We start from the raw sequence: 23518 nt of genomic DNA, 5'->3' as shown, positions 1-23518 counted from the left end.
TCAGATAGATAAAAGCAGGTTTGGGATTCACAAACCTTCACAAACTCAGGCAGGACAGATGTGAAGGTCACCCACTGTTCTTTACTTGGGAAGCCAGGCACCAGTTCTGTGGTGCTGCACTCGTTAGCAGCCACAGCTAAATCTGGGAGAAACCAGGGAATGGTCACAGCACGGCCTAAGCTATGACTGACGGCTGTTTCACATACTATGTTGAGTCTGAAGAAGCCAGACTTGCCCCTTTTTGCTCTTCCTGTCAGTGACTACATCCTTCAGCGAAAGCGGTGAGCAGACACCGACAAAAGTACCCTTATCAATCACACCAGAATGACAACCCACAGCACGTGAGGACATCTGCATCAGACAACACAGTACAGGGCAGAAGTCTCAAAGGTATGACTGACTTCAGGCAATGAGTTCACAGTGTGGGGCAACAGCCCAAATTTGCAAAACACTATGTGCCCAGGCTTACAAGTTAACTGGAAGACAGGTACCTAATCTGCACAGGTGTTTATGAAAACTCCAAGAAGCATCTACCTTTTTAGATGATTTTACACCTCTAAATGACTTGCTATTAGGATCCATAGTGCCTGTGATATTTTCAAAGTTGTATTTCGCTGCTTTTTAAAGTTTGACCTGATCCAAGAAATTTGCAATTACATACAGATCAGACCAAAACTATGGCTCTTTCCTTGAAATTCAGTGAGGGTTGAATTTCCCTGAAATTTTCCTCACATACGTATCTCAGTAGTGAGATCCAAGCACACCTAGACTGATTTCCAAATCCAACCTCCAACAAAGCAAAATAAGCGTTTGTTTTGTTTAAAGCCGCTGTAGGGAAAAGTTTGAGCGCAGCATCAACCCTCATACAAAGTGCAGAAATTTAGCTTAGGCCCACCTCTGCCGACAATTCAAAACCACGCGCTGAAACGTAGTGGCCATGAGTAAACCTGACTCTAGAGCATCCAGCAGGACTTCTCCCGTGTGTGCCATCTACTCAGAAACGTATGCCTTCGCTACTGGTTGGGGAAATGAGAAACATTTATAAATGCCCAACAATAAAACATTTAAATCTATCAATGTATAAAATGGAACAGTTAGCCATTAAACAAATGCAGAGGGGGGAAAAAAAAAGATATAAATTCCGTAACCATTGCAATCAAAGGAATACATAGAAACTATATCCTGTGTGAGGTTTTATTATGAGGCCGCTATGGAGAAAAAGTTAAGATCTCTAAGTCCTGCCAATGCAGCAAGCCAAGTACGGCTGCAGCCACACACTGGGACTGACTGTGGGCACTCAATCATGGCTTTTTAAATTTTACAATCTTTGCTTCATGGAAACTCCCAGGGGAATTTCCTGCTGGACTACCTGTAACTTGTGTTTTGTCTCAGTAAAAACTGGAGGCTCAAATTATTCATGTGTAAACAGCTTCTCTAAATGTTTCCATTTAAACAAACTCTGAATAATTTACTGCACTTAAACGGTCAGCAAAAATAACTGTGATTTTCCTAATCGAGTTACAAAACAATGGCCAAAATACCACATGGTCACTTAAAAATAACAATGTTACCAAAGCTGAATTTTCCCTTAAACAATCTCCAGGCAAAGTCTGCAAAACAATTAACTGGTAGATCGTATTCATAAATATGAAGCAAGCACTAAAAATGCTTTATTCAGAGTCTGTAAAGGCTTGCTTGAAGTATTTGTGTTTAATTATCACTGGTAATTTGAAGCCTCAGCCTTGAAAGTATCCAAGCTAAACACCTGTTTTTCAGTGACACTGAGCTGCTGCTTATCAATTACAAATATCTTTAGAATAATAAGCCATAAAACATAAAAATGTAATTTTTTAGTACTTTTCCATACATTGGTCCCAATAACTCTTAATATTAAGGGCTTACAATAGAACATGGCTGAGATCATATACAAACAGTTTAGAAGAATTTAAATTAAATAACCACATTTTAAAGACATGTCCCCTGCAGCTAAAGAAGTTCAAAAAAACCATTCAAATAAGCAAATAACATTTTTTTACATTTACAAATGAAACATCATATGAGTATTTATTGATTTTTTTAAAAATTCAAAAATACATTGTAACACAACAGAATGTATACGTTCTTCAATGAAAGACAAAACTATGGTTATCATCCGGACCAGAATACAAATACATGCTAACAATTTAAAAATCATTTTGGGTCATTCAGGAAACATGAAACAAGCTAGCTGTTTGCAAATGCAGTAGTTTTCTACTTAGTAAATATGCCTGAGAAAGTTAACCTGTAAAGAAATCGGCTTTTAAACACAAAGAGCTTTCTAGGCTGAAATGGTGAAGAGACCTGTGATATGCACCTGACAGGCCACTGAGCCATTTCCCACAGAGATTCTGTTCACTGCTCCACCTCGGCTCAGCCATCCAGCGGTGGCAGAGTTTCACGTCAATACCAGGCTTATTCAAGCGAGGTGTTAAAAAGCATGCTAAGATGATGTAAAACCATCAGTTACATACATAGCGGATAGATGTTAATAATTGAGATTCTCTACCAAACTCATTGGTTTGTATCAGGGCCAAGTAAAAAGTAGTAGTCTAGTTTATGGATGAAACGGATTATATTTTTTGGCTCAAGTTAAGACCCTTCAAAAACAATTTCTACACAAGCATCTAGAATCAAAGCATGAAAAAAAACAGGACAGACACAACTAATCATTTTACAGTAACCACATACTGTAGGCAAGTAGGAATCAAAACAGTAACATAAATTGTGCACCGGTTCTATGAAAATAAAGTGTTACTAGTAGACACAAGCAACCTGACAAGATGTGAAAGCAAGCAGTGAAAACTTCACGGATTGAATTTCTTTTCATCGGAATTCATCTGTTTCTACTGGAGGCAGGTGACAAATGGAACTCAGGAAAACTGAATTCCTGTTAGCAGCTTAACTCTACTACGGTGAGGCTTAGGCTTTTACCGTTTCTTGCATTAAGAGACATTCAAACTAATGAATCAAAAATGACATTTTAAAAATGAAGACCAAAAGAATGCTGAATGTACATTTTGGACAGAAACAGCGTTAGGTCAAATCCACAACTGGTGATATCTGATGTACGCAAATGTAATTTAACTATGCTGCTTATGCAACAGAGCATCTGACACTATTTCTCAAATTCTAGCAGCCTCTTTTAAATCGCTTCCAACAACGGCATACTTTGTAAATTTGATGAAAAAAATCATTATCAGGCATGCAAAAATTCTAACAGAAACCTCCCATTTCCAGAATTTAGTTACATGATCAACTTACATATGCTAGAACATATGAAACCAACTTTTCAAATGAAACAAATTCACAACTCTGAAAAGGTAAAAAAAAAAACCAAACAAACCAAAAACCTACATCAGGAAAAAGAATATTTCTACATAGCTAGTCCTATCCTCTGATGGTGCAACACAGTAAAATGAGCTACTATCCATACATGCATGTAATTTTGCATGTAATGGTGATCAGGAAGAGGCTTCCTTTTCCCATCTTCCACACTGCAGAAATGACTGGAGGTACTACAGAGGCTGTCACTGTCCTATGAAATGTAGGGTATTTGCCATTGCTGGATACAGGTCATCAGTGCTGAAGGACTCATGCACTGACCCAGCACAGTATGTCTTACATTCTCTAGTACTGACTGTGATGTCAAAAACATTCTGCGTTGCTCTGACACCAGGTCTGCTCCTAGGCTGCACCTTCTGACCAAAACGTTGTTCTACAGGTTACAACTAAGAGATGCAGGGTGGGAAGCAGAGTAACGGCTTTAACGACCTGGCCCAGAAGACAAACGCAAAGTTAAGGTGGTGCGTCAGTACCTTCTGGATCAGAGTCGAAGAGAGAAAACAATGCCAGAGCAGTATGTAACGCTTCTAATGCCAAGAGGTGAAGACTCTCAAAGAAGTGCACGTAAAATGCATAATTTAAGCCTGTAATTATTTAAGGAGAATAAACAAAGGAGAGAAAGATGGCCTGCAGTAAGGTGAATGAAAGGAAGGAACAAAAAGAGAAGGAGGGACATGTATATTGGTGCAGGGTTGTATCTCCTGGACCCAGAAAATGCCTTGGACACCAGCTAATTTTACAAGATAAGTTACATGCATGCCCGCATTCAAGAGGGCAAGAGTGAAACCTTGATGGCAATGCTATGATTCTGGCTGAAGAGCTTCATTTTCCCCCTCCCATACCTGAAAGCCTTGAATCCTTGCCAAATACTCCAGCTGTTTTGAAGGCTGCACTGCAGAACAGGGGGAAGCAGGAGATATTCCTTTTAGACCTATGGCTTCGGCAGTTGGAGACGTTCCATTCATGAGAAGTTCCCTGGCAATCGTAGCTGTGCTATTTGTTGTAGGAGATATGCTGAAGAAAGAGCTAGAAGTCTGGCTCATTTCTTTGGACGACAAATAGCTTACAGTGGTACCAGGGGCTGATTTGTTGCGGCTTGCTTCCATCTCTTGATAAACATCAGGAGAGAGATGGAGTATTCCCTTTGGTGCTGAAAGTAAAAGCAAAGATCATTCTCATTACTCCAGAATGGGTTTGACATGTAGACTATTTTCATTAACATACTGTGCAGTGGAAAACAAAGTAAGCATTCAAAAGCGGTATCTTTTTTTCCACAGTAACTGTAAATGAAATTGCATAATGTATTTAGAAACAAAGCAGATCTGAACTGCCCCTCTTCTTCCTCTTCCCCCACTCTTTTTAAGAAGGTACAAACCTGGACTTCAAAACCATGGCTAGCACAGAATACACAACATGAACAAATAAGGTTTGGAGATCTACAAACCACAAGGAACAGCTGCTACTTCAAAACAGTAGCACAATCGTTATTTCACTACAACCTTCTGCCTCCTACCTGATACAATAATTTAGGCTGTTATTTCACAAATAATTTAAACTAGCCTATGTTAGCACTGCTGCCACCAGAAGAAGTTCTTCTCTCTCCCACCTGCAGCTGCTGTTTGTACTCTCCAGCTGCTCTATTGCTTGTGCCAGCACCAGCACCTGTAGGACCATGCCGTGATGCTCAGGACAACGAGCTGTTGGAGGCAAAAGAAGGGCAGGACAGCTTCTTGAGGTAGCAGCACTGCCTCAAGTGCTGGCTTAAACTGTTTGCTGAATTAAAACGGCAGTCTGTGCTTAAATAACCTTAAACTGCCCTGCAGCCACATTGTTACTGTCCTAATGACTTACGTGACTGACGGCTCTTCAATGAAGAGGAATTTATTTATTTATTTATTTAGCTGCATATATGGCATCCTCTAGTTTGCAAATAGCTACTTGCCTTGCACAACATTTATACTGAACAAGGAAAGCATGTATGTGCCATCATTAATATCAACAGGAGTTAGGGTAAACATTAAAAAGATCTAAATTTATTTATGTGAATTACTTTTAAACATTTCCAGTGACATGTAAATTAGGGATAATTTGTCTACATTTCAAAATTTTTAATATATTTTTAGAAAACATCTCAACCCTAAACCTGCTTGAAAACAGGAGTACATACGTGACCAGTTTTGCTGATATTCCTGTGCATGGAAATGTGCAGAATTAAGGCTGAAGTTTGCTAGTTTTCATATACAATGAAGCATTTGTTGGAAACATGAGTACTCAGTTTGCTGATATAAGAGGAAAACCTCTTTCTTATTATTAATAAATTGAAAAATGAGCTTGAAATGTGTAATTTCATATTAATAGCACACTTTAATCTTCTAGCATATATTTGAAAATAACATGGCTGAACCTGAGCCATATGGCATTTCATTCAAGGGATGATAAACCTGTTTGTTAACTGATTTAGTAATCCCAAGAGAAATCAAAGGGTTCAATGCTTAATTCATTTGCAGAACATATTAAATTCATCTCAGAATGTAGAATATATTCAAAGAAGAGAAGAAAATTAATTTCCAGTTACCTAGAAAGGATTCCTCTAATCCTAGTAGTGCAAGTAGTATTTTTAAATAAAATGTCTACCACAAGGAGAAGACTCAAAAAATATTACCAGTAATTAACATCCTCATTTTCAACTACATGGTGAAAATTGAACTTCCTCACCGCTGACTCCGCAAACTGCTTACAGGTGAATCTTTTAATCGATTTACTCACACATTTGGCTTTTAAATTAATATTACTTTCAGAAAGCTGAAACATCAACTTATACCATTCACAAAGACGTATCTGTTATTCACCCAATTGCTCTCCCCACCTACCTTCGTGGTGCTGGGGAGCCTGGTTGGATCCTGAACTCTATCTTTAAAGGTGTTTTACTCAGTCTTACAACTGGCTCCAAAGCCAGTGGACTCTGTGCTGAACTTAAGAGCTAAGCACAAATTCAAGACAATGCTACAGGGAAAGATGGAGGACAGGGTCCCTGAAATTTCTTTTTTCTCCATTTGGGACAATTTAGCACATAACCTTATAGATGACAACAACTGTGTAAACACGCAGCATTATTTTAAAGCACTTAATCACTATATGATAGAGTGATTCTATACCCTTTTTCTGAGGCTATAATCTCCAAGGCCTATCACTGCTCATATTTTTAAATAGTCTTACACAAGAGATTACATGAATGAAAATTAAAATAGATAATACAGATATTGATAGTTGACGTTAGGTTACAATACCAAACAGCAACAATAATACTGAGTGGCAGGTGTTCACCACCTCCTAAGACCTGCCCACTGTAAATCTGATTTCCTACAAATATTTGAGAAACAGAAACGAAAATTGAACAAAAGGTAAAACAATATCCTTGTTTAGAAATAATATGACATTAGCCCCCCTCAAATCAATTTTAGAAAAACACAGCACCACGTTAACTTAAAAAAAGTTTAAAAAAGTTTAAAACCAAGTCCAGTGCTGCAGATGTCTGTTCCATTGATGTAATATTACTTAAAACAAACATTATACATGCTTTCTCAGCCATTTCACTGTTTTTACATGATCCACCCAAATATCTAACTGCTGTCTGGAACAATGGTTTGGAATACTTCCAGATTACTAAGCTCTCTAAATGTTAAAATAACTAATATGCAGCATATGATGAATAAAAAGATATTGAGCAGAGCATAGCAAATGCTCCTAAAGTACTGACTTTACTCTAATGGTGATGTTAAATTAATAATAGTACTTTTACACTTATGCAACACCTTTCTGCTAAAGACTTCAAAGTGCTTTATAAGCAATAATTAATTTAAATCATACATTGGCTCTGAGAGGCAGATATTATATTACCATCATTGATTATCTCTGGAAACAAAGTAATGTAATATTCCAGACATTACATTAATATAGTTGCAAGCTATTAACTTTTTATATTCAGGGCCTATGTTTCATGAAGCTTCTTAAAAACTTGTTTTAAAAAGCCAATAAAAACTTGGTCTCTTTGAAAACTTCTATCAAGCATATATTAAGTCTAATTCATTATCTATTTTTAATGTATTATTGAGGATTTTTTTAGTATCATTCCTCACTGTTGTCTGCTTACTTCAATTCTGTTGAATTGTAGAAGAGTGTATACATGTAACAGTTTAGTTACAGTAGTAAAGATGTTATCACAGGGAGTATGACATCAACAGAGGATTAAGTGTAAGAACAAAAGAACTCTTCAGAAATTGTCTTAATTAGTCTTCAAACAAGCACTTTAATAAAAAACATGGGAGAAAGAAATACTATCCTCTAACACCTTTTTGCATTGCAGGAGAACACCTCTAGGTGAATATTTTCATATTTTTGTTAGTTTTTCAGCTAAAAAAAAATTGGATTTTTGTGTCTGCTAAATATTTATCCCATACTAACTTCACCATACTCCAAAGGTAGCATCGTAATTGTTAGGAGTCACAGATCTATAATACTACCGTTTAGACCAACAAGATTGCACCTTCTGCTGGACACAACTTAGAGGTACATTCATGAAACATGTTAAAATAATTTCCGTCTATATTATTTAAACCTGTGGGCAAATGTGCTATGAAAATATGCAGGCAATGTAATCATTAACATTTGAAAAACACGTCTTATTCATCCTTGGCGGTAATTGTTAGCAGTCTCTCACAATCTTCTGAAGTCTCTGAAAACCCCACACCAAAGACCTTTCTTACCTAAGAATAAATTTCTTGATCTTCCATTGTCTGCTTTTGCTGTCAGGTACCAGACAATTGCAAAACAGTTTAGACTGCAAATGTACGGTTAAGATACAAAATGGCCCAGCTATCCTTCACAAGCCTTCCCTTTGAAGTGTAATCTCAGTGCTTTGATTCCACTTCTTTTCATACCAGCAGTAGCAGAGGCAGTCTCCAAAAATCTGTTGGAGTGGTGTTATTTTTATCCCTAACCCTTCCTCTATAGGGTCTCCTTGTCTGGGAAGACAGAAGGACCTTTCTACAAAAGGGTCCTCCACTGTCTGGACCTTCACTCCTTCCAGAGTTCACAGAAAACAAAACTAACCCTCGGACGTACTTTCTGCATGGGCAATGGGGCGAGGAAGGAGCCTGACAATATCACCAAATGAGCCTCAATGTAATAAGACTCCACAAAAATGGGATTTGCTGATACAAGGACAGTGACAAGTTACCCTACAGCAGTGGGCTACTAAGTTAAGAAAAGTTCAGAGTGATAACAGTGTTGCCTGCACACTTACAGGTATTAGTGTCTACTGGTACCACTGGTGTCCCATTTTCAATTTTTTACTTCTGTCAGCAAGACCAGAAAACATGAAAAGCTGAGATTTTGATTTTATCATTCAACTCCAAAAGATGACTTACAGAATCAGGCTTGTATTGTCAATGCACATATAGATCAGTGCTAATTTTCCCTCTTTTCTACATGACAAACAGTGTAGGGATACCCTTCCTCTGCCTTCACTCAATGACTTCTCTTGGTTCAAGGTCACTCATTGACTTCTTGTATTTCAAGGACACTTGGTATAAACCACAACTTTATTCTTTCTCAGAGAACCACAGTTTTCTCCCTGGGCTCTCACCTATCCTACAGGAAAGCTATACTTGTTGGTGTGTCAGAAGCAGTGTCAGCTGGTGTATGACTTCCCCTGACACCCCTGAAGAGCACATGCTCTTCCCTGCACTACAACCAGTGATATGGGGGACCAGCATGAAGGATTACTTTCATGTCTTGTGTAATGATGCGAAGTAAACCATGATGTAATTCTGTATATGACATGCTCATACATTAAGTTTAACACCCTGATACTTGAAATAATCCATCACTGGATGAAAAAAAGATTTTTCATAAAGAGATAATCGGTATTTTCGGAACTGAATAAAATACTTGATACGTAATAATCAAAAAGCTTTCTTTCAGATTATGCTACCTGTATTCACATTGAATAAAGCCTTCTTATATTGTGCTGCTTAAAATATGTGGTGAAATCTTGTAGTAAGGCATTAGGCAGGAAAAGCTAGACCCAGATCTAATCCTGACTTCACTATTATGTAAGTCAAAATGGACAAAACCTTAAGAGGCACGGAGGACTTTCATATGCAACAATTCCTCCATAGAACTGGCTGGTTTTCAACATGCCCTAGAATATGGTCCATTACAAATCCACTGAGAGCAAAAAAGAGAATTTAAAAAACCAAATAATTATTTCAATAACAAGACTGAAAAATGTAAATATTATCATAAAAAGAAATTATCATTTTATACTCCGCTCACTGTAAAAGCCTATTTGTACTAGACTACTTTCAAATTTTGTTTTATTACCTCAGTAGGAGCTCAGAAAACGTCAGTCAAACAATTGAATAGGCAAATAGTATGGCCATTATGTTCTCAGTAATAGTCTACACACAATCTTGGCTTGAAATACGAAGATGCAATCATTACCTACTTAACACAGCTATCTGTGGTATTTCTAAGTCACCAGCTACTGCAATATTCAGACATGAAAAAATGTTTTGTCATTACACAATGTCCTTCAATCAAAAGATCTTGTCTACATGACCTTAAACAAACCGATGTTATATAAAGTCACTCATTAAAATACTAGTTTATTTAACCTTAAAATAAGCATGACACTGAAGTAAATACTATTTAGTTCTTCATGAAGTCAGGTCTTGATATCCTTAATTTCACTGGAACATTTTCTGTACAGCCAAAAAGGAAATTACAGTATCGCAGGAGACTTAAATTGTATACATTTCTGTAACATTTGGTGTTTAACTCATGTGAGGGAAGTCCTTTGAAATCTCCCACAGCTTTACTCCTGCTTGGGAACATAAGATTTTGGTAAAAATAAGACTTAGTGTTTGCAGTGGGGAATTTCTTCAGGATATTCTATGAAATATTCCAATAGACAGATGAAACACCTACATCATTTTTTTTACATGACAATTTCTGCATCATAAGTTTCCATCAATATATCAGTGTACCAGATAGCCTAAGATTAAGATGAAGCAGGTTCTGAGAAGAACCAATCCAAATGCAGAAGAAAGGACAGTATTCTTATCAGTAAAGAGGATCAGCAAATTTGGAGCAGGACCAAATCAAGCTCGTGAGCTGACAGATTAAGGTGCTTGTAAAAGCTGCAAGAAAATGATTTTTGAGGGGGTAAAGCAATTAGGAGAGTGCCTAAGTGCAACCGGAGGTGACTCGTGCAGGCAAGACTATTCATTAACAGATTAAGAAGGGAATGAGAATTGTGATGATGAAAACAAAGGCATGACCCAGACACAGAAGAGATGAAAGAATGCCCAAGTCTACTAGATAAGGATAGAGAGGTTGCTGAAGCTAAGAAGGTCAAGGGGGACATCAACAAGCACAGCATAGGTATGAGTGAAGATGAAATCAGAGGAGGAGAAAGTGGTGGGGGAGTGGAAGTCATAGGGGTAAGATGTTTGATGTAAAGGAAAGAGGATGGAGAAGAGAATGGAGAATTAAGTCTTGGTTCTGGCAGCAATAAAGCCTCAGTTCAAGCGTTTCAATTCTTCAAGGACATTATTATCCTAGACGTACCTCACCAGGTACGTGGTGGGTTCCAGGTTGGGGGGAAGGGAGTAGGAAAAGGAGAAAAGACTTCAGAAAAGTGCAAGTATTTAGAGAAGCACAGTATTGAGGTTAATTGTGTGATACTGCTCCGTTTGCTTGGCTGAAGACAGAAATCCAGATGCAGATAATTTGCAGAGTTGCATTATTAATTCTGAATTTGAGAGCTAACATCAAAAAAAGAGCTCTGCGTTGCTATTTCACATGCAGTTTTTTTCAAAGGAATAGACTAGCACCCTTGAAGAAATGTAATTCATATAGGAATTTTAGGGGACCGGGAAAAGCAAAAGGAGAATTTCTCTGAAATTATCTCTACCCACAGAGCTCGCTATCTACTGTCATGGTGGCTGTTCCCTCTTTACCCATTCTATACATCAAGAGCTTAAGGGTTAAGCAGTCTCCTAGAAAGCTGGCTTTGGCTCCTTCTCAGCCTGAGGGCACCCAAACTACAAGCCTTACAGCCCAAGTGTATGTTTCATACATATGCACAATCCATACTACTCAAGCACCAGGCAGCAGGTTGCTTGCAACACTTTTTTTTTTTCACCTGTATCTAAAATATGCAGAATATAATATCTGTAAACCAGCCAGGAAACACCAGAATACATATCTGCACCTTCACTCACAAGTGCTTTAATCAACAGACAGACTACAAAGTCATGATTCCTTTAGATCACTCCTCTGTGGATTTTGACAGCATCTGATTTTTTATTTTCTGTCTGCAAATCATAATGATATTAGATACACATCTCCAAAAGGTGGCTGCCATTATCCAGATTACTTGGCACCCCATGAGTACTCTCCTTCTGGTGAAGAAGTAAACTGAATGTAAGTCTCTCAACTTTCTGGACAGGTGTTTAAAACACTAGGTACTTTAGAAATATACATTATACTCTAAACTCAGCGAAGAAAGCATCATATCTGAAGATGCAAAACTTGCAGTACTTTAAGCACCTAACCGAGCATGTCAAAAGGGGAAACGTGGGAAAAGGAGGAGGACCAACCGCAGTTATGGTCTTACACACCTGAGTTGTGCCCAGATCCCACTTACACACAAAAATGCTAATTTGGATCTTGCCACTAGTTCTCAAAACAGCACTGAAAAAAATAACCACACTCCCTTCCCTGTTTTGTTAATATTAGGTGTTTTTTAATACTAGGTGTTTTAGAAGTTTTTTCAAATTATTTCAAAAAAATATATGCAAGTTGTATTTGATTGGTATTATTCTGGATAAATTATTATCTCATTCTCATTGCTAGATGAAACTGAAACATAACACATTAATTATTAATAATGCCAAACACAGCATAGATTTCCTAGCTTCACTAACTCAGGGAAGAAACAAAATTGGACAAAATCTCCTCTCCTTCTAAATTTAATTTTCCTATGTCTTCAGTTAGAAAGAAAATCTAGTTATCTCCAACACTTGCTAGAAGATGGGACGAATCCTTTTTCTTTTCGAAAATGAGCACATCAACTCAGCAGCTACAGAGGCAACATGTTATTTAAACATAACCAACTGCTATAACAGACTCTAGCCAAGGTTGTGAGACACACAGAGTCTAGACAAAGTGGCTCAGCTGATGGAACTGCTTCCTGAAATGCACGGTGATGGTGCAATGTTCACCTGACAGTATATTTGCTAAAAAAACCCACAAAATAAAACAAAAAGCCCCAAACCAAACAGATGGAAAACTACTGTTCTGTGGCCTGTGCTTCATCAAATAAGTGGTGTTGTCAACCCTCTTACTGTGGTTTCTATTCAGAATGCCAAATAATTCAACAAATGTTTAGTGATGTAGCAAGAGTGTATTATAACTGGTGATGTTTAGTAAGTTTGGAAGCAAATTCAAAAGTGAAGTCCAATGAAACGGAAGTACTTAGTGAGCAAAAATGCATACAATCCACTGCAAATCACCTTTGAAATACACCCAAAAGAATTAACTATTTCAGCAAAATACAACAAATATCAATTCCAATGAAAAATGTGTGAAATACAAAACAAAAACTTGATTCCCAAACTGTAGACTTCAGTTACTGCTCATGGAAATACAGGGGTATTAAATTATCTACTGGAAGTCTTCACCAAAATGCCCAGCTGAAAAATAAACATGTAGAGGACTATAAAAAAAAGTCCTTATAAAACTAGTGAGGGCCAGAACTATAAAGTGCACAGAAATTTTGTTTCCTCCAAAGTGAAGATGTATCACTATGCAAAATTTCATAAATACATGGTTTATTTTGCATTTATTTTCTCCCCCAAAAATGATGAAGAAATATCTAAGTAAGAATTTGAATGTAACCATACAGTTAGGGCTTACAGCAACACCATATATTTTCATATTTTTTATATTTCTTATATTCTTAATCTCTTATTATTTAAGTCGATTTTAAAAAATACTAAAATACATGTTATTTATGGAAAAATGCTCAAATTTCCTCATCACATTAAGAAACTCTTCTGATTATCTATTTGCTTTTTTCTCATTGCTTTTTTTTTTTTTTAATGAGAACAATTGCATGAGATCAAGTATCTTTGTTCCTTAGGAGATCATGTGCTCCTGCTGCTCATTTGCCATCTGAAATCATAATCATCTGTTGGTGACAATCTAATCATCTTCACAGTAACTAATTGTGATGTCACAAACAAATGATTATGATTTCAGGTGGTGAACAAACAGCAGGAGCAGATGTACTCTGAAGAACAAAGACTGTAAAGTCATGAACAAATCCCTAGTAATAAAATGTTAGACAAGAAAAACAAAGAGCCTGTCCTTTACAGAGAGGTAGGATTGCTCTGAACGTATTTTTTTAATTATTAGTTTTTCAATACTTACTTTGTGACTCCCAAAATTGCTGGAAATGGATAAAGGAAAACTATACTATGGAAAATTGAGGGTGGGGAACATACAAAAACAGTTAGGGTGATTTTTTTCCTTGTTAGAATTATAATATATAAAAACACTGTTACTTTTTCCTTTTATTTTTATATATTTTTGTTCTTCACAGCTCATCTACAGCTTCTCCTAAAACACATACTATATGATCTTTGTGATTACCCCATCCAGAAATATAAAACCAAAATGTGTTGTCAAGAGAATGCACTTTGCATTAGGATTGGTTATTTGTTTCATGTTTTGTTTTTGTTGATAACTGCTTAAGTCAAATCCAGAGAGATAAATGAGCATTCTGCTGACAGTAAACATCTCCTATACGGGCTGCAAATGCTTGTGGTCTGCCCACAGTGTCTCAAAGTCTCTTCCACAAGCATCAGGGAAAAAACCTCACTCAACTTTCTTGTTATTTCACATGTGAAAAATGTCTAAGATATCCCAAACCAAGAAACAAATAGCTTCTTGTTTCATCTTTAAGATTGTGAAATGAAGAGGAAAGGTAAAGAAGTAAACCTGTGCGAAGAAGATTTGCCAGTGAGGAGGAGGAACAGAAGTGAAGTTTGGTACAAGGACAGCTGCAAAAGTAACATGATAGAGGGGAGCAGGAGAAGTTAATTTTCAAGGATATTTAACAGGGAAAACTAAAAATGCATTGAGCGAGTATGTAGGAGGATATAGACTGTAGGGTATTTCTCAGCAAAAACAAACTACGTAATAAGGGTACAACGAAATCTGTTCTTCAACTGTACTAAAATACATACCTGTTATGGTATTTGTTTTTGTTGTACTAAAGTAGACCACTTTACTATTCCAGTTTTATTTCACACAGTTTCAGATGGAAACAGTGCATTATGCACACAAAGAAAAAGTATCTGCCTGCAAAAGGAAACTGATGCACAATACGTTGTCCTAACAGGACACAATTGTTTTCCTGGAATAAAATTATTGGAAACCTGAATAAGACCTGCCAAATGGTAGATGTAGCAATCTCAGAGCCTCAGATTTTCAAGACCACTGAAAGTTAGGTTTCAGGTTAGCAAACTGTACATTTCTCTTATAAGCAAGGATATAGAAGGGCGGAAGCTTCTCCATTTGCCCTCTTTAAAACTTCCTACAATAATGATGACACTGCAAGAGCAGATTCACCTACCAACAACTGTTGTTCTTAAATATAAACTAGCATATTCATACCTGAAAGGATGTGACATTTTTGATCTCAAACAGTGGAACTCGTTTGGAACTGCCTAAAAAAACCCCTGCACTTCACAGGTGCGTGAGAGATCATGCATGCAAGTGATTTCTTCTGTTCAAAAGGAGAAGACACTTCAAATTTCCTCAGTTCTCCTTGACTACAAAGCCCTGAAGTTATCTTGGACTCTGGGGCTCAGGGGAAGATCAACAGGCGTGTGCAGGGAAAACTCTTAATAATACTAGTTCTTCTTCAGGATTTTTTATGCATTCCTTGTGCAGAAAACTAATAGATAATATTCTACCAGAAGCAGAGCAGGCAAAGCGCTCATAGGCAAACATGTACTTGCAGACCATCCCCCTACTAAATATTAGCACGGCATTTCAACAAGTAATCATGTCTATGGAAAACTGGTGAGAAATATCACGTGATACTGCGTAGATCTTCTCCCAATGTGGCAATCCCCTGACCTCAGTCATGTCCTGAAAAAGAGGCCTCTTCACAGAGCCATTCAGTAGGAAGGTATCAACTGAACTTACTGGTTACCTAAATAACATACAAAAATGTTCTATATATTTTCTATCCAGGAATCTGTGGTTCCTTCCTATACATTACAAATAAATGGTGTGATATTTGTACGTTGAAAGATCTACAGTATAGAAACTACTACAGAGGTTTTCTATATAAAAATATACTTTAATAGAGTGCCAATCAATACAGCAGATCCATAATTCTATCAGAAAGGCCATTTTAGTTTAGAAATACCAAGAGAGGTTTCAATGAGAAACTCAAAAAGAAGACCTACTAGCAATTCAGCCAGCCAGGGGTGATATCACATTAACACATTCAAGGAAGAAAAATGCATTTTTAGGTCTTCCATGAATCCTGGATGAGACTGTAAGATGAAGAAAGACTGCTCTGTCCTCTACATAACTGTAACAGATTCATTCTCCTCTTATGCTTTTACATGGAAATCACAGTTAAGCTGTAAATTTTAAAGAAAATACCCTGGAAGAGAAACGCCCCTTATGAGGTGAAGAGTTAAAAAAATCAGTACAAAAAATATATGCCTGTTGATAGCATTTTGGGTTCAAACCCTTCCTATTTTGCAAAAGGATAGCACAGTCCCTCTGAAATAAAAAATTATACACTTTAATCAGCTGATTGTTATCAATGTTGCCTTCAGATTGGAACCCTCAAAAAAGGAGTTAAGGGATTAAGCCCAGTGGACTCTGAACAGAAAGTCAGAAAATTATTCAACAGAAATTTATTTCTGTCAGAAATAAATGCTCTATGTCTATTGACATGACAGCTACATCTCCTTTGATTTCCAATTTACTTGGAGATCAGAAGAATGGAAATGAAGGCATCTAGAAATGTCTTTCGTGCATTAGAAAAGCATCCCAGAATGAAAACTTTTTTCTGTACCACGGCCTGTGGTGGCTGCAAAAAGGTCTGTGACCAGGTCAATCTGTGAAAAATAAGTTCTTTGGTCAGCACAGGTTTAAAATATAATTTTTGTTGATCTTGTCTCCTGTTGTGTGAATTTGCCTTTGTGTTCTCCTTCTAGATTTGGATTTACATGTATGACTGCCAAAGTTTTCTTGCCAGATGAAGCCTGGGAAAGGGATTGTTTTTTCTTGTTGGTGTAGTAGATGGTTGAGATGTCATCTATAAACATCTTTGCTACCGGACACTGCAAGGATAGGAGAGAAAATCTAGAGGTCTTAATTCTGCTGTCCCAAACTCCAATATGTTAACATTTGAAGATGTTAACATTTGAAGATGTTTCACAGGGCCATGTTCTTAGAGATTTTGACGATGCAAACATAAATTATTTAGAAGTATTGATGGGGATTGATGATAGGGCTGGAAGGAAGCAACTAATAATAAGTCTTAGATCCTGTAGAATCCTTCCTTTCAGGGAAACACAATGGCACGTGCTGACTCCAAGATCACTTTTAAATGCTAGCAAACTTTTGTGTAAGTACAAATTATTCCCCAGGTCTAGTGACTGGGAAGACTGCATATATACTGGAACACTACTGAACCCCCTTAAAACCTGCTTTTAGGACCGTATCCTTCAGACGTATATAGGCAAAAAACCAGAAGGTAGCTCATGTGTATGTCTGTCTCTAGTACAATCCTTGGTTGAGGGAGATAATGTTTGGGACTCTTAAGAAGTTCAAAACTCAACACAGTTCTAGAAAAGAATCCAGGGCTCATTGAAAAGTGAAGGAAGTACTATTTGTATCACCCTTACCACTCTAAACAGCAAAAAAACTAGTTATAAAGTCACAAAGGTCTGTCCTATCTCATTACCTATTGCAGAGCAACTGAAGTCGGTGTTCACCAACAAGGTCTCTCAGGCCTTTGTGTCTATAGACACGGTTCAAGGAAAAGAGAAACTACCAGTAGTGGAACCTGATCAGAGTCAGGGATCTCTTAAGAAATTTTCAGCCCATACAAGCCCATTGGACCAAATGGGATATATCTTAGCATGCTGAGCCAAATGGCTTATGCCACTGTGAGGCCACTCTCTATTATCTTCAAAAAGTCATGGAGATCAGGAGAGGTCTCCAATGCCTGGAGAAAGGCATCATCATCATCATCAAAAAAGGCAGGCTGGTCAGCCTCACTTCAGTCCCTGGGAAAATCATGTGGTAAGTCCTCTTAGAGCCATTTGTGGGCACACAGAGGAGAAAAAAAGCCACTGGGAACAATCAGCATAAATTTATCAAGGACAGAAACAGCCTCAACAACCTGATCGCCTTTTATGATAAAATGATGGGATTTATGAATGAAGGGAGAGCAGCAGGCATCCTTTAACTTGGCTTTAGCAAGGCTTTTGACACCATGTCTCCCACAGCATCCTTGTATCCAAGCTGTAATGTTAGAATCTAGGTAGATGAATTACTAGATGATGAAAATCTGTTTGGATGATCAGGCTTCGAGGACAGTGATAAGCATTGGGGGACCTAATAGCAGCCTTCCAATACCTAAGAAGAGGTTGCCAAAAAGATGGAGCCAGGCATGTTACTGAGGTATGTAGCAGAAAACCGGAGATGATAGTCACAAACAAGCAGGAGATGTTCTGACTGGGATAAAAGGAAAAAAATTCAACGTGAAGATAATTAAGCATTGGAACAGTCTACCCAGAGAAGCTACACAATCTCTGTCCTTGGAGAACTGGAAAAAAGACATATGCAACCTTGTCTGAACTCTGTACTGACGCTGCTTTGAGTAGGCAGTTTAGATTACCTCCTAAAATCCCTTACAACCTGAAGGATTCATGATTCAATGAATAAATAAAAATCTCTTTATTCCTGCACTCATTCATACCTATACTCACACAGAGGACACTCAAGAGTTAATTAATCTAATTGCAATAAAAACCCTAAAATATTTACAGAAAGCATTTCAATTGTCTCAAATAATCCAAATCCTACAGAGACAAAGAGAAGTAAGTATAAATATAAATACAAATTTAGAAAGCAATACTTACTGTTACTTGTTGGCTCAGGAAACCCAACATTCTGGCCGTTCCAACTCTTGTTTTCTCCAAGCTGAAACAGGTAGAAAAAGACAAATAAGTAAAAGGCAAATTACTCCTTAAACAGCACATTCATGTTTATAAATTTAGTTGAAAGATTCTAAAAAGGATGACTTGAGATTGCCACAGCTGCTCACAAAACTTTGCTAACAAATCTTAATTTTTGTCTAACATAGGTTATTTGAGGAATGTACCCATCATGAATAAACATTAACAACTATTGCCTAACACTGAAATATAAATGTTTTCCCAAGGATTAGGCTCAACTCAATATGTTACCAAATCAGACTTAAAATCAAATGTTTTAAGCAGCTCTCAACTGAAAACATATACAGACAACAGAAAAATTACATTCTAAAACACGAAGATCCTAATATCTGCCTATGAAAGAATGCATAAACACTACAAAGTACTTTGGGTGTAATTTAAAAATATTTACTTGCTAGGAATCCACTTAGTTACTGAAGTGGAAGCAAAAAAAGACTGCGATTTTCCATTATTTAAATATATAGACTTTTCTGAGGAAGCTGATTGTCTTCAAATTAATTTTATTATGTTTAACGCTTGGTATTACTCTGACACAGAAAAGAGGAGCAATTAACACAGAAGTTCAGAATAAGGCCATTCCTGAACTCTACACAGTAAATAAGATGGCAGTGTTCTAGATTTACATGTAAATGTGGATAAACAAGTCCAAGATTCCTCATGAACTAGGAGCTATTGACAACCAGCTCGATGAACATGAAAAAAATGATCCTTTTCAGATTTCACTGGGATTTTGTATGCAAACAGAAAACCTCGCAGCAAAGCAGTCTCTGTGCCATGACAAAGTTGTAATCATTTGCTCTGGAAGAGAGCGTTGATTGGAAAGCGAAGGAGGATCAGATGGCTAAAATCTGTCTTTGCGTCTCAGAGGTTGCGTTAAGGCTGTTTAGATTACTATCATGTTGTAATGCAGACTACTAGGTGATATGTTTTCCTTGGGAAAGAGGAGGGAAGAGCACACTATGCAAAGCAGCTATTCCAGTGACTGTTTCCCTGCCTTTCCTCATCATGTACATCCCAATGTGCTTACAGCCTAGGCAATGGGCAATAGAAATGGAAGATATTTAGTGGAAAGGGAGGATAGGTGTTAGAGCTAGCTCTCAAAGTGGTCACCCACTTCCATGCACTTTAATTTCACATAACTCCTTTTACTCGTATTATGAAGCAGATAATATGTGTATTGGAAAACATGGAAGAAGACATGTCTTCAAATGAATAAACAATATGAAATCTATAAATATGTTTGCATTTACTGCTGTCTGTTACAACAACATGGTTTTGTCATGAATTCATACTGTGCATCCGTAACATGATCTGAAAATCAGCACGAGCATGGTGCTACAATATGAGAAGAACATTTTCAACCGTCCTCATTCCTCTCTTTTTACTGTTTATTAACTTAATCATGATTGGAAATTTAACAAGAATTCATCTAACAGTAAGTTATCCTTAGTGCTGCTATCTCACATGAATGCAATCTACTCTGGTTTTCTTCTCTGTAAGAGAATAAAGGTGGCAAGAAGAAAAGAAAAGATGGAAACATTAAAAAATGAAGACATTATAACTCTCATTTTGATCCATAGAGCTAAAACTCTGATAGCTGCAAAAAATCTCCCAGGGCACTTTCAAATTGCTCTCCTCGGGGCTCTGCACATCCATCACTCATTTCTTCCAGGAATCGGATTACTTCAGAAAAGAGCAGAGCCTTTACTTTTTTACATTACCTCAATTACCTGTTTACCTGTGCTGCCATCAGCACCATGCTCTTGTAACACTCTTAGGTCTTCATTAAAACAATAAGTGCAGTCACATTTTATGCACCAGGGTTAAGGAAAAAACACTGAATTCGGTTTTGCTTTTTTTTTAAGGGAGGAGGAAGGGGATGAAAGGACTCAGGGAAAGGAGGGGCAGGGGAAAGAGAAGTTTCCTTTTTTAAAAGCATCAAAAACAACACAAAGTGAAAATTGTCCATTTAGATGCCAACCTGACACATCAGCTAATCTACATTGGGCCCCATTTTGGATTCAAAGAGAGAAAAAAGTACCTTCTAATGGTACATATTTATTGTGCAATTTGTATGGAAGGAATTTTGCAATGCTCGAATTGGTAGAGATTTAAGGGCTATTTTCTCTCTTCTCCAGCACAGTTTAGTTTGAGAATTAAAATGCTTTCATCTACAAAAACTAACTTGTGTATCTGCTTTAAATATGTTCAGTCTGTTATACACAGAAGATAAAGCCAGATGTTCTAGATATTTTATGTCCTTAACCTCAACAAAGCAATAAAAATTTGTTCTATGATCTTGAGTGCTCCCACTACATAAAATTTGAGTAGTTCACATTTTTTGGATACAGTATCATGTTTGCTCATTGTGTTCAGAATAATATTAGGCCATTGTATGCTATTCTATCAATTCTAAGATAGCTATGTCTGCAAGTATGCAATTAAACCTGTTTTTTTAAAGACAATGCACTTGTAAGCAATAGTTTATTAAACGTAGGGAAACGAAGCAGCAGCACCCCTTTTTAGCCACTCAGTTTTTTTCAAGGATTTCAATGTGACCACAAGTTTCCACTGTGTAGAGCTCTCCAAAGCAACTATGTTGTGGGCTGAATTTTTTCAGGCTTTATCTCTGAAAATTACTGAGTAAAAATAGTTCAGCCAATTTGAAATCCAAGAATGAAAACCTATGTTTTCCTATTAGGAAAAAAAAGTTGGTCTTTCTGTTTTGTTTTGTTTTTCAAAAAGCTCTTTGGCCAAATCAGCAGTGAAGAAAAAGTTGAAACTGGTAAAAAGTATCTTCTACAGCAGAAAAGTCTCAGCATTCTGGTGAAAAAGAATTATCATTTGACTCTATCAGACGGTCTCAAGCTGCGCCAGGGGAAGTTTAGTTTAGATATTAGGAAAAACTTCTTCACTGAAAGGGTGGTCAAGCATTGGAACAGGCTGCCCAGGGAAGTGGTCAAGTCTCCATCCCTGGAGGTATTTAAAGGACGGATAGACGTCATGCTCGAGGACATGGTATAGTGATGGACTTGGCAGTGCTAGGTTAACGGTTGGACTCGATGACCTTAAGGGTCTTTTCCAACCTTAACGATTCTATGATTCTATGATCATAAGCCTTCTTTGAATTGGCTATGACTGCACAGTGTGTTCTCACTAGGAACACCAGCTAGCCTCCAAGTACTCTGTTTAGAGTATTACACACTTGTATATGACTAAGATATATAGTGAAGAACATAGTGAAGGTGAGTGTGAATAGCATACATGGAGCTGCTCCTCTAAAAGGAGATGGAAACAGAAGGAGTTGGAGCCAAGTAACCATGGCATTTATCTTTTCCTGTCTAGGAGTACAGAATGCATAGAACAGAGTATCTTCCTATATATTTATTATTTTTTTTAAGTAAAAAAAGGGTGTTTCAGAAGATATATATTATATTATATTATATTATATTATATTATATTATATTATATTATATTATATTATATTATATTATATTATATTATATTATATTATATTATATTTATTATATTATAATATTATATTCAGATTTATAGATATATATTATATTCAGATTTATCATATGGTCCCCAGAAAAGCCCAGCAGAACATTCTGTTGACCTGAGCTAGCTGGTGCAGCCACAGAAAACATTTAAGCCACGATCAAAATATATACACACAGTGATTCTGCGTAAGACAGAAGCTGTTCAGAGTCCACAGCTTAGTCAAATACCTTACCAAATATCTTTTCAGGACACAGAAGGCAAAACCTTAACACCCAGTTTTAGTTACAAAACCTCCCATCGATAAACTCAAGACAGGAGAGGAGTACTAAGCTGCACACCACTAACATGGAAATACATACCTGCAACACATACAAATTTAAATGTAATTCCTCCTCCACAAAAAAAAAAATGACACACATTTTCTTTCTCAGTCATCAAACCTGAAGAGGCTATTATTTTTCTGGAATGCTTTTAGTGCATATGCAATGGGAAGACAAACATTGACTATGATGACTACTTCATGTATGAAAATTATTAACATCACTCCTCTCAGTCCTCTCATGGATGCCCAAAATGGAATAAAAGCAAGAGGCATGTTCATCCTGATTTGTAAGTAGAAATAGGTGCACACATCACATGTACACTTTTGCACACACTCTATCCTCTGGAATTACATTTCTGTTCTTAATAACTCTTATAGGAGGAGAGGCTGCACTTACTACTAACTGTAGCTATAGAGCTGTAGCTAAACGAAGGCTGATCTCTGACAAGCAACCTCCTAAAACAAGGGGTGCATGAGTTTAAGCTTCTGTTCTTACTAAGTCATTAGCTGATACAGCTAAGAAATCCAGACAATGGTAAAATGTGGGCATCATAACAACTGGTTCTCACCTTTTCTGGCTGGTCTTGAAGAGGAGTAGAGGCTTTGTAACCCAGCTGTAGCAACATTGCTTCTGCTGCATTTCTTTTAGCTATTTTCTTGTTTGGGCCTGTTCCAGTAGTAATCTCATTGCCTACTTTTACCTTAAAAAGAAAACATTGATCATAATCATGATAACTGCGAGACTCCTTAATATCACCATGTAATAATCTAGCCGATCTACCAACAACCGTCAGCTCTTTTGATGAAGATGCAATCTTGGAAAAGTAAGAATGGAGCACTACAATACCACTTCATACAGAGGAGCTTGTTTAGATTTTCAAGAACATCCGCAAACTCGTACCAAAGAGGTCCATTTTTCTGCATCTCAGTGCACACACAGTTGCCTCTTCCATCAGCCTCTGTG

General features: G+C 37.2%; 1 protein-coding gene across 7 annotated transcripts in view; it reads right to left on the bottom strand.

The window, feature by feature from the left end:
* Positions 1-23518, bottom strand: part of STAU2 (staufen double-stranded RNA binding protein 2) — a 174203-nt gene that overhangs the window by 76231 nt on the left and 74454 nt on the right. For all 7 annotated transcript variants that reach the window (XM_087751507.1, XM_087751473.1, XM_087751517.1 and 4 more), the window contains 3 exons: positions 23124-23255; positions 18633-18693; positions 4224-4531 (listed from right to left, as the gene is read on the bottom strand). In XM_087751507.1, the coding sequence (XP_087607633.1) occupies positions 4224-4531; positions 18633-18693; positions 23124-23255 (501 nt within the window). The remainder of the gene's footprint in view (positions 1-4223; positions 4532-18632; positions 18694-23123; positions 23256-23518) is intronic.

The sequence above is a fragment of the Nipponia nippon genome, unplaced genomic scaffold (assembly GCF_047370975.1).
Source record: "Nipponia nippon isolate SJK-2023a ecotype South Korea unplaced genomic scaffold, ASM4737097v1 scaffold_1, whole genome shotgun sequence".
In the NCBI taxonomy this organism is placed as follows: Eukaryota; Metazoa; Chordata; class Aves; order Pelecaniformes; family Threskiornithidae; genus Nipponia; species Nipponia nippon.
The sequence above is the reverse complement of the archived record's forward strand: the minus strand, read 5'-3'. Positions and strand labels throughout refer to the sequence as shown.